This window comes from Cibotium barometz, chromosome 53 (assembly GCF_041138505.1).
Source record: "Cibotium barometz isolate CiBa-2024 chromosome 53, ASM4113850v1, whole genome shotgun sequence".
Classification (NCBI taxonomy): domain Eukaryota; kingdom Viridiplantae; phylum Streptophyta; class Polypodiopsida; order Cyatheales; family Cibotiaceae; genus Cibotium; species Cibotium barometz.
In genome coordinates, this window is record NC_141098.1 from 13,656,848 (window position 1) to 13,674,524 (window position 17,677).

The 17,677-nt window shown below is 39.4% G+C and overlaps 1 protein-coding gene across 1 annotated transcript; it reads right to left on the reverse strand.

The window, feature by feature from the left end:
- Positions 1-456: 456 nt before the first annotated feature.
- Positions 457-3,928, reverse strand: LOC147608319 (uncharacterized). The gene is made up of 4 exons (XM_086789417.1): positions 3,398-3,928; positions 2,054-3,144; positions 1,636-1,738; positions 457-1,560 (listed from the first exon to the last, which is right to left on the reverse strand). Exons 1-4 carry the CDS (start codon positions 3,552-3,554, stop codon positions 803-805), a joined length of 2,109 nt encoding a protein of 702 aa, XP_086645543.1. The 5' UTR covers positions 3,555-3,928; the 3' UTR covers positions 457-802.
- Positions 3,929-17,677: the final 13,749 nt, after the last annotated feature.

Consider the following 17,677-nt stretch of genomic DNA (forward strand, 5'->3'; position numbering starts at 1 on the left):
GGAAACATTCACCTGCATAGCACTAAAGAATGACAACCATATTGATCCTGGTATCACTAAGTTTCACTGAACACTAGAACTCTTGTAAGCAGTAGAGAGTGGTGAACAACACACTTTTGCAAATCATGTTGTGAAGATATCTCCTTTTAACGTACACGCAAGGGACCGTGGACATATGATCAATCGCTCAATGTAAACATTCACTGTACTGACAGTAAACAGAAATGTCATCTTCCTTCTACAACGTAATACATAATTATCCTCTTCACAAAATCATCATTATGATCTTTGAAGTGCGGTGAATTTAAAAAGTCTGCAGGTATTTCTAAATTGCATAATAGCTCCCTTCTTTGCATTGCACCCATCCCCCGCTATAATAGGCCATGTTAGCCCACGACAGCTCTTAATCACACGAAATAGGCAAAGAAGCCAATATTAGAACAGATTGAAGCCTACTAGCTGACAAGTTGGCAAAACTTTGAAATTAGTGAAAGCTACCAAAACTTTGTGCATTAGGAGGCCTGCCCTCACAATGAGAAGCCACATGATAGACTAAATTTACAATAAATGGTTTCTAATGGCTTGCTTGTGCACGCTTGCCTGTAACAGCAGCATGCTACCAGAAAGGACCATCATTCTTTACATTAAACATCTCTCTGGACGCTTTGGTTTTTAATACAGAAACCTATATCAGAAAAGAACTTTTTGAAGAGTCAACTTCAGCTGAATGAATTGCACAAGTAGATCAGTTGAAGTCCCCATCCGCCTGGAGCATTCAGAAAATGCCAACAATTTCCAAACATCATAAGAAAGCACTTCGCATTGATCTACAGAAGCCACGAAACATGAAGAATAAAATCACGGCTAAAGTGGTTATCCTGAAAAGGAATATTGAGAGGCCATTGGTGAAGCTCTTGCAAGGCTTTGTAGAAACTTGTTCAGAAGCAGTATGAGAAATGGACCATTGAAGCTCCATCTCCGGTGTTCTTGCATTGTGTTGTAAATCTATCAATTTTATCCTAGAATGTAAGGAAGCACCGCTAATGCTTAAAGAGCTGGGGTGTGTGAGAGCTGATTGTGCAATTTCACTTTCGGCTGCAGAGTATTTACTGCTATCCTTCAATAGAGGATTACACCTTTCCGGCTCCACAGGCAGCTCAGCTGCAGATGCAGGTAAAACATTGACCTTGCCAAGAAACCCTGAGATAACCCTTGCAAGCAATGAAGGTGACGAATGGCTTGGTGCCAAAGAGCCCACAGAAGAATTAAGTTGGGTATCGTTATTGGGTAGCCCTGCTGTAGAATTGGGCCGTTCAAGTGCCTGTACTGGTGTTGTATTACTGTTAATGGATACATGCTCTGTTCCTTCTTGTGAGACAGAAGCCAGCGAATGACCACCACCCTCCATATCTAGATTCACTCCTCCTGGAAGATTATCAACTCTTACCAGTTGAGCTTCAGATGGCTCATCTGCCCTGCTTGAATGAGAATGGCTATGCGCCAGAGAGGAAGTTGAATTACCAGCAAAACCCCCTTCTTGTTCTGAATTTAAGACAAAACCTGCACCAAAGTAACACCATCAGGAGTGTAGCACCATCACTTTTCAGGTGAGCAAAAGCTTTACTTGACATATACCTGAAGGCAAGTCATCAGAAAAGCCACCTCCGTCATCTGATGTCAATAACCTAGTGTATATACTGTCTAGGACACTCAAACCTTGAGAACTATCTACCGGTACCTGTGAAATAAAACTAGCCCAGTTACAAATCAACCATATAGACATACACCAATAACCAGGCTGCGCTTATGGCCACGCTCATCGATTGGCCATCATAAAACAAGAACAAGGCTGTGTCCAGCTGTCGCATCACAATGCAATAGAAAAACTTGTGACCCAAAGAAGAGCTTCCTTGCTGAAACTCCATCCTCACTTGCAACCGAAGAGCAAGCTAGAGCACTTGTGGGTCTTCAGAAAACACACACACCCTCATATCAACATAAACACAATATATCACTGGGGTGAAAGACTGATAAAATGAGTATTATTTCTCACCTCTAGTGCCAGCTGCTCATTAGCCATACCACTTACTTCAAGATGCTGCAAACCTCTTAAGCTTTGTCTGTCACCAAAAAATTGCAAGCTTTGCACTTGCAGCCTTTCTTGAGCTATTGGGATCTCCACCTCGTTGTCTAGCTCATAGAGTAGTTCTTCAATATCAGCACATTCTAAAATACCTTGTTCATCACAAGGTTCTTCCAAGTCAGCTAGGTCAATGAAGCCAACATTATGCACATCATCCAAGGCTTGACTGTAAGAAGGTTCTTGCAAAGCCCTTATACCATTGAAGCCATCTGGTATTTCTACTTGACCACTAGCAAGATGTAGCATATCTTCCAATATACCAGATTCGCTGTCAGCTGGGTGCAACAGATCACAAAAGTTGTCCATGTTTCCAAGGTCCATCAAGCTAGTGGGCTCTGCGTGTGCTGGCTCCATCACTGCAAAATCACTAAGGTTGTCGGCAAGACCTGAAAGATCATCAAATGAAAAGACCTCATCTTGAACTGGTTGCTGCTCTTGCTCTTCGAAGGAGATGAGGGTCTGTAAGAAGGAATCTATATAATCCCCTGCTCCCACTCTTTCTGTCCTTGCGACACCCTCATCAATTGTAACATGCGGTGTTTCGAGGACCTGACCATCCACAATTTCAGTGTTTGCAAAGGGCAATACACATGCCTCTTCCGGAGGGTAACTTGTTGACAGGCCGCCTTCATTTTCTTTGCTTGGTTCAAGCACAGGTGCACCATATTGCTCCCCATTTCTTGGCCCCAGCCCCCCCTTCCTTCGAATCCGGCACAACACAAAAGAGTTGGCGCAGTTCATTTTCTTCTCAAACTCTTCATCTAATCGGTATTCATGCATGACCCAATCCGTTCGCCCTCCATGGGGTGCCCGCCCGGAGTAGTAGATCAAAGTCTTCTTCAGCCCTGTACATGACCCTGTGCTGATCTTCCTATCCTTGCCTGTTGCCTTCCAGTACCCTGCTTTTGTTGTCCTGTTGGTGCGAGCTCCATGAAGGCACTTCTTGTCTTGAGCATTGAAGAAAAACCACTCTGGATCTCTGCTGTGCAAAGTGGCTAACCCTAATTGACAGAAGAATAACAAAATAAATGTTAAAACAAGAGTCAAAAAATAAAACATACTTGTAGACATGTAATTCTTGTCCAGCAATCTCTTTGTCGACAACATACATACGCCGGAGTATGTACATCAAGATTTTATGTCCAACTACACCGAAAATCATTCACACAAAAACAAGCATTTGCAAATACTGCATAGTGTCTAATACATACAAGAATGTTTGCACAGTTACGAATCTAGCAAAGATGGACATACCAGGTAAATCTGCGGGCTCGAACTTGTAGATCTGAATTTCCCCAATCACGCCATCGTTTACTTTCCTGCCAGCAACCTTCTTCTTGAGATAGTGCACCAAAAGCTCCTCATCAGTGGGGTGAAATCTAAATCCAGGAGGTAAATAAGACCTGGCCATCCAAGTCAAGCTCTGCCCTCTCTTGTGATGAAAATGTTCACAATTTTGTGAAAACAGGGTCAGCTTTTGCGGGTTCTCAAGCCTGTGTGTGTGTGTGTGCGCGCGCGCGCGCGCGAGCGTGCGTGTGTAATCAAGCCATATGCCTGTATAGAAGATGTGGGAAAAATTAAACACAATCAAGTTTTGAATCACAAGCCCTCAGGCTACGAAGGAAGCGTGACTCAAGGTTTTGGCTATGGCTATGTGAGCAGACATGAGAAGGGAGAAGCCCCGGCGAACAAGACGAGCGCACCAGTACTTGGCACACCTTTATTGGCTTGACCAATCATACCCTTGCTTCTCCCTCACGGCTGCTTAATAAAAAACCTAAAAATAGATGCAAGTTTGAAAATTGAAATGAGAGAGAGAGAGAGAGAGAGCGCGCGCTTCCTCAGCTCTATTTGGCACGGGGATCAACGATGGAGAAGGTTTGGGGGTCGCATCTTGGCGCAAGGGGCGTTGATCTTGGTGGCAGGTGCGAGTTGAGTAATCTCGGGGCCAAGTAATCTCGGGCTGGGGCAGGCGAGGGGTGGCGAATCTTTTCGAAAAATAAAGAGAATTGAATGCATTGGTATAATTTTGAAAAACTTGAAAAGAGTCTATATTTCTTTAAATGATATTTATTAAACATCATTATATGGACATAATGCTAACCGCCACTAAGTAATCTCGGGATAATAGTAATCTCGGCCCATCGTAATTTTGGGAGGACTTCATTGACATTATAGTCTCTCTCTCTCTCTCTCTCTCTCTCTCTCTCTCTCTCTCTCTCTCTAGCCAATACATTGCAGAAAGTGGGGAGGAGAAGAACATTCTATTATCTTATTGGATCTAAACATCAAACTACCACTTGCATTAATCTGTCAAGAAGGTATTTCTCTTAATGTGATGTGCATTATCTTTAAACAATTTATAGTTTAGCATATTGATCAATTTGATAAATGAAATTCTTTGTTTTGACATGATTTTATCTCCAATGTGATGTGCATTATCTTTAAACAATTTATAGTTTAGCATATTAATCAATTTGATTGTGTATGTATTGATAATGTAGTCTTAAATGTTCACAACGATGGATTGGCTAGTTGGAGATGAGGATAGTGATGATGCAAGTAGTGATGATCTAAACATTGAAGACCAATGTCAAAGTGGTAACAACCATGGTACTACAATGGAAGTCTCAGAAAATTGCAAGGTTGTATGCAATCCAAATGAGCATTTATCCCGTATATATTACTCTTTTAGTGAGGAGCTATATAACTTAATGATAAGAGTACTGCAAGATGATGTGTCCATAAGCTTGGAAATGCTAAAAAGTCATGATGATAGAGGCATGCTTGATTTGAAAAAGTGGCGAAAAATGAAAGATGAGCTTTGCTTGGGAGAGAGAGAGAGAGGATGGTTCTCTTTGTATTTGAAGGGGCCATTTAAGTTAAAGATGACATGTATTCAGGAGTGGGAAAGCATTGTGAAAGTTGCACACAGTGTCAAAGGCTCAAGAGAACACAAAAGTGCAACTGCCACGCTTGAAGCCATCAAGTCAACATGGTGCACTAACATCAGAAGGCATGGAATACCCTCATCTTACATCAAGGAGTTTATTAATACATGTACATGTAATCGTAGCAAGAGTCATCTTACATCAAGGAGTTTATTAATACATGTACATGTAATCGTAGCAAGAGTCAACAACTCCCTTTAATTAGGCATCATAAATGGGATCTAAACAAGGAGCCATCATATGCTATACATACAAATAGGGCTAATGCAATTGAAGAATATAATGATAGAGCATATGGTGAGACTAGTCATGGTGTGGTCATCAAAGAGACACTTCTTGCAATTATGGTTATTTGCAAGATGAAGAGTGGTCATTCTCTTTGATTCTTCCAGATGATGCAAATAAAATTCATAACATTTTTGCATCTCAAGTAAGGATCTTGCTCATGTATACACAATACATGCCAACCGAGTTATTGTTACGTTAACTCCCTTGAAACTTTCCAATAATTCAAGTTTTTCGTGTTTTAAATCTCTTATTTATACAGTCAATGGTACTTATGTAGTTCCAGATTACTTTCACAACAATGCACGCAGGTTTCTATTATACATAGTAATCTCGGGGACTCGAGATTACTTTCACATCCCGAGAATGAAACGGTGCACTCAGGTCTCTGCTGTAAAAGCAATCTCGGGCTGTGAAAGTAATCTCGAGAACTCTCTGCTGTAAAAGTAATCTCGCAATCTCGAGAACTCTCTGCTGTAAAAGCAATCTCGGGCTGTGAAAGTAATCTCGAGAACTCTCTGCTGTAAAAGTAATCTCGCAATCTCGAGATTGCTTTTACAGCAGAGAGTTCTCGAGATTGCTTTTACAGCAGAGAGTTCTCGAGATTACTTTCACAGCCCGAGATTGCTTTTACAGCAGAGAGTTCTCGAGATTACTTTCACAGCCCGAGATTGCTTTTACAGCAGAGAGTTCTCGAGATTACTTTCACAGCCCGAGATTACTTTCACAATCCGAGATTACTTTTACAGCAGAGAGTTCTTGAGATTTACTTTCACAGCCCGAGATTACTTTTACAGCAGAGAGTTCCTGAGATTACTTTCACAGCCCGAGATTACTTTTACAGCAGAGACCTGAGTGCACCGTTTCATTAACACAGCTTGAGATTACTTTATACAACATTGTAGTTTAGGTCAATAAACATAATTGGCAATAGAGTTAATAGTTGAGATTACTTTTACAACAGTACACTCAGGTCTCTGTTGTAAAAGTAATCTTAGGCTGTGAAAGTAATCTCGGAAACCCGAGATTACAGCCCAAGATTACTTTAACAACAGAGCACTTAGGTGTCTATTTCATTAAGTAATCTCGGGCTGTGAAAGTAATCTCGGATTTTTGAGATTACTTTCATAGCCCGAGATTACTTTATACAACTTTGTAGTTTAGGTCAATAAACATAATTAGAAATAAAGTTAATAGTTGAGAATACTTTATAATAGAGGTAATAGTGTGGTCAGTAATAGATGCAAAATCTCATACAAAAGATGTCGAATCTCATATAGAAGATATAGAATGTCATAAATAAGATGTGGAATCTTAATAACCATCTCTTTTACAACACTTATGGAAAAAATATAAAACCCAAAACCATAACTTGTGTTTGACAAGATTACATGAGCCATGACTCATACAAAAGTTACAAAATCTAATAAAAAAGATGTTGAATCTCATATAAAAGATGTAGAATGTCATAAATAAGATGTGGAATCTCAATGACCGTCTCTTTTACAACACTTATGGAAAAAATATAAAACCCAAAACCATAACTTGCGTTTGACAAGATTACATGAGCCATGACTCATACAAAAGTTACAAAAATCTCATACAAAAGTTACAAAATCTCATAAAAAAGATGTTGAATCTCATATAGAAGATGTAGAATGTCATAAATAAGATGTGGAATCTCAATGACCGTCTCTTTTACAACACTTATGGAAAAAATATATAACCCAAAACCATAACTTGCATTTGACAAGATTACATGAGCCATGACTCATACAAAAGTTACAAAATCTCATAAAAAAAATGTTGAATCTCATATAGAAGATGTAGAATGTCATAAATAAGATGTGGAATCTCAATGACCGTCTCTTTTATAACACTTATGGAAAAATATAAATCCAAAACCATAACTTGCATTTAACAAGATTACACGAGCCATGTCTAATACAAAAGTTACAAAATCTCATACAAAAGAGGTTGAATCTCATATAGAAGATGTAGAATGTCATAAATAAGATGTGAAAGTCTCTATGATCATACAGAAGATGTAGAATCTCATACAAGCACCCACATTATCATCTAGCAACATATGGCGTCTCATCTACTGCGCATGGCTGTCTCCAACATATAAGTTTGGATCCAAAATTGGAGGCCACCCTTCAACCTTTGTACATCCGCATGTGCAAACTAAGCTTTTGAAAGCTGAATACAACATATCAAGAAGGTAGATGCATATGATAAATTATCCATAAAAAAAAATAGAGAGAGAAACTAACCATGAAACTAAAGAACATATAGATGAAAGCTTAGGCTTGGAATGTTGTAATCTGCCCTTAATCAAAAACCACATGGTAGCCGTAACATAATATCCGCAATCGTACCCATTAGGTTATTGAGGAATCTTGTACAGAAATTATAAAGCCACATAAGTAGAAAAGTAGTTTTGTTTTCTATAATAGCTAATTGTTAAATGGTAAACATACCTCCACTGTCGCGGTCTGACACAACGTATTTGGATTCAAAAGCTCACTTTGTACCATAGGATGAGAACTATGGCGTGCTAAAAATGTAAACACCCTGCAATAATAACATAACCTCCATCTTAACAAGCTTGTAGGATTACTTCTTTACACAACGTATACAATAAAATACTAAAAGTAGCTTGTGCGTGCATTGTTGTGAAAGTAATCTGGAACTGCATAAGTACCAATGACTGTATAAATAAGAGATTTAAAACACCAAAAACTTGAATTATTGGAAAGTTTCAAGGGAGTTAACGTAACAATAACTCAGTTGGCATGTGTTGTGTGTACATGAGCAAGATCCTTACTTGAGATGCAAAAATGTTATGAATTTCATTTGCATTTGGAAGAATCAAAGAGAATGACCGCTCTTCATCTTGCAAGTCACCATACTTGCAAGAAGTGTCTCTTTGATGACCGCACCATGACTAGTCTCACTATATGCTCTATCATTATATTCTTCAATTGCATGTCCACATTAGCCCTATTTGTATGTATAGCACATGATGGCTCCTTGTTTAGATTCCATTTGTGATGCCTAATTAAAGGGAGTTCTTGACTCTTGCTATGATTACACGTACATGTATTAATAAACTCCTTGATGTAAGATGAGGGTATTCCTTGCCTTCTGATGTCAGTGCACCATGTTGACTTGATGGTAGTTTGATCTTTAGATCCAATAAGATAATAGAATGTTCTTCTCCTCTCCACTTTCTGCAATGTATTGGCTATAGAGAGAGAGAGAGAGAGAGAGAGAGAGAGAGAGAGAGAGAGAGAGAGAAAAGAGAGAGAGAGAGCGAGAGAGAGAGAGAGAGAGAGAGAGAGAGAGAGAGAGAGAGAGAGAGACTATAATGTCAATGAAGTCCTCCAAAAATTATGATGGGCCGAGATTACTATTATCCGGAGATTACTATTGTCCCGAGATTACTTAGTGGCGGCTAGCATTATGTCCATGTAATGATGTTTAATAAATATCATTTAAAGAAATATGGACTCTTTTCAAATTTTTCAAAATTATACCAATACATTCAATTCTCTTTATTTTCCAAAAAGATTCGCCACCCCCGCCTGCCCCAGCCTGAGATTACTTTGGGCCCGAGATTACTCTACTGGCGCCCGTCTCGCCACCAAGATCAACGCCCCTCGCGTCAAGATGCGACCCCCAAACCTTCTCCATCGTTGATCCCCCTTGGCCAATGCCCATGCCAAATAGAGCTGAGGCCAGTCCACAGTCCACGCACATGCGAGAAGGGCCCCAACAACAGCACAGCATCACGTGGCCTCCACCGACGGTCACGTGTCACTAAGACTCTAAGCCAAGAGGGCACTGGCGGCTGTGGCCTAGTTAGGGAAACTCTGCGAGACCGGCGCAAGGACGGGACAAGCTTCACGAACAGTCGTGACTCGCCCCCCATCACTAGACCCCCAATACTCAAGAGCAAAGCCCGTTAACTAACTATGGCGTCAACGTGCATCCAGGCCCACCGCAAGCTAAAAGGTCTAGCACTAGGACTCTGTGAGGTGAGCGGCGGAGGCAGGACTTTCTCCTTCATAAAGTACACTCACACTTTCCGAGTGTGATCATCAATAAAGAAAACATAATATCTATATCCACGCATAAATGCAATCTTTGTTGACCCGCATACATATGAATGTACCACCTCAAGTGGCTTCTTACATATCTTCTTTTTATGTGGAAAGACATCCTTTGTTTGCTTTCCAAACTGGCATGCTTCACATACCTTTTGCATACAATCAACCTTGAACCTATCACCACAATCAACCTTGAACCTATCACCACAATCTCTTTGGATTGCATAGACCTTAACCGCCGCTGCTCTTTTACATGGCCAATGCACTTATGCCAAATGTCAACATCAGCCACAACTCCTGCACCTTGTGCAAGCATAGCAACTTTGACCTTAGGCATGTTTATATCCAACGTGAACATTATGCCCACTTGTTTGCCCTTTGCAACCATTTTGCAATTATCTTTGTTTTCCTCTACATAGCAACCATCAAGGTTCAAGCATACTTGCAAACCCTGCTCAATCATTTACCCAACAAAAATCAAGTTCTTTGTTATATTGGGCACATTAATTACATCAACCAAGTACTTCATTTTGCCATCCTATATAGATAGTGGCACTTTACCAATGTGAGAAATGGGATGAGCCGTGTTATCACCTGCTTCAACATAACCTGGTGTTTTTGGGTCTTTCAGTTCTCAAAACCACTCTCCACGAGATGTTATATGGTTAGAGGCACCCGAATCCACATACCATACATCATCTTTAGCAGATACATATGCAATCAATGTATTCATCATGTGTTGTATAACAAATAAATGCTCACATTTATTCTCAGCCTCCTGTGTACTAGAAGATGCATAGTTATTCTACTACCTTTTTCCATTCCTGTTATCAACCTTCTTCTTTGGACATTCTTTGGAGATATGTCCCCTTCCACCACAGTTATAACATTCTATATTATTGTTGTATCGTGACTCATGTGTCTATAACCTCTCCCACATCCTCTTTGGCTCCCCCTACCTCTCCCACATGCCTCTTCCACCTGAATGTGCGTGTTGTTGCTGTGTTGGCGAATCATAAGATTGATTTTGTCCAATGATTCTATCCAAACTGGCCACCACCTTTGCCTCTGTCCCACGGCCTCATCTCTACCAGAATTAGAGTAGAAGGCATGTTCTGAACTATTCTTACTGTGTGACAAAGAATTGTCAAGACCAATGTACTTATCCTCCAAAATAAGCAAGGGATATTCTCCCTTGTGTTAATGGAGGTCCTGAAGTGTTTGTACTGTTCACCACCAAGACCCTCCAAGCAAGCTGATTCCTGGTTCCAATCCTTTAGTGATTTTACCTGTTCAGGAGTAAGATTTTCTTCTAGACACTCTAGAGCCTTCTCGTAATCACCTTCACATACTCCCAATATACTTTCCCCACCATAAGGAAATTAATCATTCTGAACTTCCATGCATGGGAGTTATTCTTATTTCACAATAAGGAAATTAATCATTCTGAACTTCCATGCATGGGAGTTATTCTTATCCAACTCTCATTGACAATCCGGTTAAATTCATCAGACATCTTGCCTGTCTTATCCAAAAAACCCGCAACCAGACAATTTCTAATTGCAACTTGTAAACACAATAAATCTATTGTATACTATGTAGTAGTGGTATCTGAGTGTAACCAAACACTCACAAATTGTGACCTCAATGTTTATACATATAGCCACAATATCACATACATGTGCTAACACTATATGTACACGAATCTATGTACCCTACAGCATTGCCAGAACCAACTGTCCAAACACAAACAAATCTGAACACCACTTATTGATATTGCATGCGAACACCCTCTAACTCTTCGTCGACAGAGGCCGAAACGTGCCCGAAACAATTTTTTGGCTTTGCAAAATGTCAGCCCAAAGGATTATACATCTCCCGCCGCCTAATGACCCTACAAAGACAGTTCTTGAATTGGAGATTGTTGCTCGTACCCCTGATAGAGCTAGTGTTGCATCAAAGGTGTAGGGGGAAGAGATGGTGATGCTCTTGCCTTTGTACCGCTTCCTATGGCTCGGTGGCTTGCTCTTTAGCCTCTTAGCCTACACTAGGCTCTAATACCATGAAAAGAATGGTGGAAGAAGGAAAGCTAGAATCCTTCCAAGCACACACACACATACACAATGGAGAAGACACAAGATATGGAAGGCTGAACTTCTTTTTCTTCTCTACCAAATCAAAGTGATAAGAAAATTGACTGAAAATACAACATGTACAAGTGGTCCATAGTATGAACCCGCCGCTGTGAGGTGATAAGTATGCCATAACTCGGTGGGTGGACTAAGTGTGTAGTCCAACTATAGAGAATCACTGGTGAAGATCCGCCGTGTCGGTCCACCAAACGCGCCAATGAGTACATGCCTTAACGGTCACCGAGGTCATGTCATGAGAGTGTCAGCTCATGTTGAGCTTGACCTCTCAACACAAAAACCCTCAACTCTCTTCCACCTTCATATGCTTCTTTCAAGACCTCTCTCTCTCTTTCTATGAGGAATAATCCTAATCCACTACCATTTCTAAGACTCATTTATCTTCTCCTAGAAGAAGATCAGCAATGGAAGAACACTATGCTTATAGGTTCCACACGAGATGATGCCTTGGCTATCACTAACAAAGGCAAGTACAAGCATAAGTCCTCTTCTCATGATGCAAACAAGCATTCACATGCACAATAAAAAAAGCCTAAAAATGAGAAGAAAAAGAAAGAAAAATGTCATTATTGTCATAAGGAGGGGCATTTTACCAATGAGTGCAGGAAAAGACTAGCTAAGGAGAAGAAGGATGGTAAAAAGATAGAAACAGGCAATCACATTTCTTCTTTATGAGAACACCCTCTTCTTCTACCGCATCACATGATGTTTATGTAACTTCTCTAGTTCAACACAATGTGTGGTCATTTCACATTTGTTCTTATGCTGGACAGGATGCATGTTATAGTGCCACTTCACAAGCACTATGGTTCTTTGATGTCACATAACCTCTTACAAGGACTTATTTGTATCACTTGTGGATGCCCCCATTGGCAAGAAAGTGACATGTGCCAATAATGCCTCATATGCAATACAAGACATGGGTGAGATGGTCTTTACATGCATAGATGGCTCGCATCTCAAAATTGGTGATGTACTTTATGTGTTTAACATCAAGAAGAATCTTCTTTTAGTGTCTATGTTTGTACTTCATGGCTTTTATGTATCTTTTCAGGATGATAGATGCATTGTGTAGCGTAGACAGTATGAAAACACTCTCATGTTAACATGTTCTATGCAAGGGGGACTCTATGTATTAGATTATCATGATGCTAGTGCTCATCTTGTTGATGAGAATGCTTCTTCTTTCGAAGGTTCAGTGGATAGTACATTGTTATGGCATGTATGCGTTGGTCATTGCAATTTTCATAATTTGTTGCACTTGCAAAAACAACATATGGTGGAAAATATGCCTACTCTCTCTCTCTCTCTCTCTCTCTCTCTCTCTCTCTCTCTCTCTCTCTACCTAAGTCACATGTATGTGAAGCATGTCTTTTTGGGAAGATGCACCGCTTTGCATTTCCAAAAGATGGCAATGTTAGAGCTACTCGAAAGCTCCAGTTGATATACTCTGTTGTATGTGGTCCTATGGTCACTCCATCTCATGTAGGTTATACATACTTTTGTACATTCATTAACACTTTGCTTGGGTGTTTCCATTGAAACACAAATCAAATGTTAAATGGATGCTTTCAAAACCTTTGTTGCATGTGTGGATTGGCCTATTGCACACTTATTTAGCATTGAGTTTAGAAAAAACTGAACAAGGTATTTTCATACATCAAGGATATTATGCACGCAAGATCCTCCACAGGTTTGGTATGGAAAGTTGCAAGCCAATAGTTTCTCCCATGGAGCTTGGCTTGCACCTCTGTCTTGATGCAGGTGAAGAGTTTGATGTTCATACTTATTGTGCAATAAAGGGTTGCCTCATCTATTTGGCAACAAACACAAGACCAAACATCCAATGCCTAGTTTCAGTTTTACCACAACAGATTTATGCATCATCCAAGCACAAAACATTGGGCATCTTTGAAAAGGATGATTGGGCCAGTGATTTTTACACTTGCCATTCCACAAGTGCGAATTGCTTGTACTTGGGCAATGCTTGTGTTTCTTGGCTTAGCAAGAAACAACCCACAGTGGCTACATCTACTAGTCAAATAGCTCTTGCAATGGCTAAAAACCCAATATTTCATGCTCGCACCAAACACATAGAGGTGCACTACCACTATGTGTGAGAGTGGATATTAACAGAGGATATACATCAAGCATACTATCCAACACAAGATAATGATATCTTCATGAATGCCCTACCTCATCCCAAGTTTAAAGCTTTCCACAAAGCTTTAGGCTTGATTCAGGGTTAGTCTCCACATCCATGATACACTACCACTCCAGGGGGGGATTTATTAGCATATGTACATCCTTGGATATGCTCTAGTGTGCCATGCTTGACTACGGGGGCACTTTTCTCCCACCGAGTTTCCCCCCTCTACATCTAGTGGGACAAGCCACTTAGATAGGTGCTTTTCTCTTTAGCACTTACTCACACTTGTGTAGTATACACATAATCTCCAAAGCAATAACTTGGTAATTCTCTCTCTCGCATCCTTTCCCCCTTCTGCATGCTTGCTTTAACTACATCACCTATGACACTCGTCATCACCTCCTACAACATAAGCCCACACTTAAACCCCTTTCACTCTTTACACCTGTAACTTACATATTTCTTGATTCATCAACCATTCTCTTTTTACCGACATTTCCAAAGATAAATCTCTCCCCTAGCTCTCTAAACCTACCCTTTGTTGGCTCAATGGAGCAAAGATGGGAAAAATCGTCTCTACCCATAAACCACCCCCTTACTTGAATCACACTCTTCCTCCTCTCACCAACAACAACCACACTTTCCTTGATTGGCCTCAACGTCAACTAGCTCCTTGGTTTACCTTACCATCAAGTACCACACTTTCCTTGATTGGCCTCATCGTCAACTAGCTCCTTGGTTTACCTTACCATTGTAAGATTCCTCCCCAGCCTTCGAGGTATATAGGAGTAAGAATCTCCCTTTCGGATCTTATAATTATTCCCTCTCTAAAATAAAAGAAAGTTTCTGTTTAAAAAAGGAATACCCTTTTCCTAAAATACTTCTCAGGAGTCACGCCTATTTTAAGGATTTAGAACAATGAGTTTAGAAGTGAGAATCGGTGTTTTGGATACCAAGGTTTTGGTTTTCATTCGAGTATGGCCCAAAAGAAGTTCTTTATCTCTTGGGGAGTATAAGAAGTTATCCCCCAGATATTGTGATCCTTATATCTAAATTCAATGAAAGTAGGTGACTTAGCCTACAAGTTTCTTTTATCTCCTCATCTCAAAATTCTTAATGCCTTCTATAGAAAAATGTGTCAAACCCAAATCATGGAAAGACGGTAAAACTTCAGTGGCAAGTTACCGTTGGCTTCTAGGTTACGCTAGCTCCTTCCTTTATATAAGTCGTAACTTTTACTTGTCGCTCATAGTAATCTTACTCCCATCAATCTCCTTTCTTTCTTAATCTCCTTCATGGCTTGGCAACAAGAACTAGTTTTATCCATGATGATTTCTCACCTTCAAGACGCAAGAGAGTCTGTGAAGAAAGACTTTATAGAACAATATGAGCGCTCACTTTTTCCTCACCTAGGAACTTCTGTAGCGCAGACCAAATGGCGGACCTATCAAAACATAACTAGGGTAACACCCTGGGGTCAGCAACACTTTCGTAACAATGTCCGCTTGGCCATGGTTATTGAAGCTTTAGGTTTGGGTCCCCGTTACTACTGCGTCATGAGATCAAGACATCTTGGGTTTTCTGAGCGGGTCTTCTTACTGGCATGTTTTCTTCCTCATGAGAAGATATGCCTTTACCCCGTTTTTGGCTTGCCTCTCAGAGGTCCTTTTGTTAGATCACCTCATACCACTGAGATAGGTGCGGCAATAACCAGCAGAATCATTCCCATAGATGAGTTACCCTATACTTGTGCAGCTTGTGAGGACTGCTTTTGTGACCATATGATGGACGGGCTTATGGAAGTGTAAAGAGTTTCTCTATCTTTACTGTATAAGTTCCGAGAATGAATAAAGTTTAAATCTTGTTCTTATTTTGAATCTTGCTCTCTTTAAGACTTTTCTTGGTGGTTAATCGTGATTAAAATTTTTCTCTGAGTCTCATATTCGTGCATCTTGCGAAATTATTCCAAGTTGCGAGATGAGGACATCTCGCGTTTTTTAAGTGGGGTAGAATGTAAGATTCCTCCCCCAACCCCCTTTTTGATGTCTAGTATATTTCCCTGTAATCAATTCCTTTTCTAAAATATAAGAGATCTTGTTTGTGGCTGTTTTAACCTAGAGAGAGAAAATATTCTAGAGAGAGAATATTCAAATTTTGAATATTTTTGGATAGAAAAATATCTCTTATAATTCAGATGAGTTCCCCTGAAACAGAAATTTAAAAAGAATTTTCCAATGTGCAATTGGAATTAATTGGAAATAGGTATAAAGAACCTTAGCCTAAGGGTCTAGATTTTCATAAATCTTTAGACTATGGTCCAATTAAGGTTCCTATGGGCCAATAGCATCAATCCATGTGTAGGGAGGAGATAAATCCAAATTGTAAAAATAAAATACCCAAAATTGAGTAAATGCTCACATGAGGTGAAGAGTTGAAAATGTACAAGGTTTATTAGTAAAAAACTATGAGCAATATTAAAATGATTCCATTATGACTCATATGTAAGGAAGGAGAGTTCTTTAAAGGAGGTGCACATTTCACATAAGATGAAGAGTTGAAAATGTACAAGGTTTATTAGTAAATAAACACATATGTAAGGAAGGGGAGTTCTTTAAAGGAGGTGCATATTTCACATAAGATGAAGAGTTGAAAATGTACAAGGTTTATTAGTAAATAAACACATATGTAAGGAAGGGGAGTTCTTTAAAGGAGGTGCATATTTCACATAAGATGAAGAGTTGAAAATATACAAGGCTTATTAGTAAAAAAACTATGACACGTGTAAGGAAGAGGAGTTCTTTAAAGGAGGTGCATATTTCACATAAGATGAAGAGTTGAAAATGTACAAGGTTTATTAGTAAAAAACTATGAGCAATACAATTTTGACACATATGTAAGGAAGGGGAATTCTTTAAAGGAGGTGCATATTTCACATGCTTGAATGAGTTTTAAACTCATAAAAATTGAGATATTTTATCTCTCCTCTCTCCTCATTCAAGTCTAGTTCCAAAAAGTTAGCTTAACTGACCTAAAAATGGTCAAAAAGTGACCAAACTGACTTGGAAAATTCTAGAATCAGTTTGTTTGGTTAGGAGCTCAAATTTTCCTATAAATAGAAGCCTCCCCTTGTTGAAAAAAATATAGTCTCTTATGCCTTGTTACTCTACTCTACCTAAGCCAAAACATATAGTCTCTTATGCCTTGTTACTCTACTCTACCTAAGCCAAAACATATAGTCTCTTATGCCTTGTTACTCTACTCTACCTAAGCCAAAACATATAGTCTCTTATGCTTTGTTACTCTACTCCACCTAAGCCAAAATATATAGTCTCTTATGCTTTGTTACTCTACTCCACCTAAGCCAAAATATAGAGTGTCTTAGGTATTGTTACTCTACTCTACCTAAGCCAAGAACTGTGAATTCTTTAATAATTCACTAGTTTTTGATACTTCTCTCTTTCTTCAATCCCCATTGGTGGCTCCATCAACACACTAAACCAATTGATTGGTTGGGGGCCTCTACCGTGAATAAAGAATCAAGCAAATCATAAGGTAAGTATATTGAATTTTGATCTTTTCTATGATTTCTCAATGATTCTCTCTTCTCAACCCCTCTCAAGCTTGAGAAGTTTAATTGGTATGGTTTTTTTTAAATGCTATTGAAGTAAATTGGTGAATAGTAGTGAAGAGTTACATAATTTAATAAATGCTATAGAAGTTAATTTCCACTTATATTTAAATTCTAATGGTTTTTATAATTTCTCTCTCTCACTCAAAAAATGGTCATACTCATGACCCATTCTCAATCCAAATGAAGCTTTTCATAAAGCTTTTCCTTAATCCAAGATTAAGCTATGCTTGAGGTCAAATTAATGGCTTTTGCT

What these genes read in the sequence shown, in the direction of transcription:
- LOC147608319 (XM_086789417.1), bottom strand. Translation starts at nt 3,554, where the DNA reads ATGGCCAGGTCTTATTTACCTCCTGGATTTAGATTTCACCCCACTGAT. An exon ending in CGAGCCCGCAGATTTACCTG is followed by an intron (nt 3,145 to 3,397) that starts GTATGTCCATCT and finishes TCTGTCAATTAG; the next exon opens with GGTTAGCCACTTTGCACAGC. An exon ending in TTCTGATGACTTGCCTTCAG is followed by an intron (nt 1,561 to 1,635) that starts GTATATGTCAAG and finishes ACTTTGGTGCAG; the next exon opens with GTTTTGTCTTAAATTCAGAA.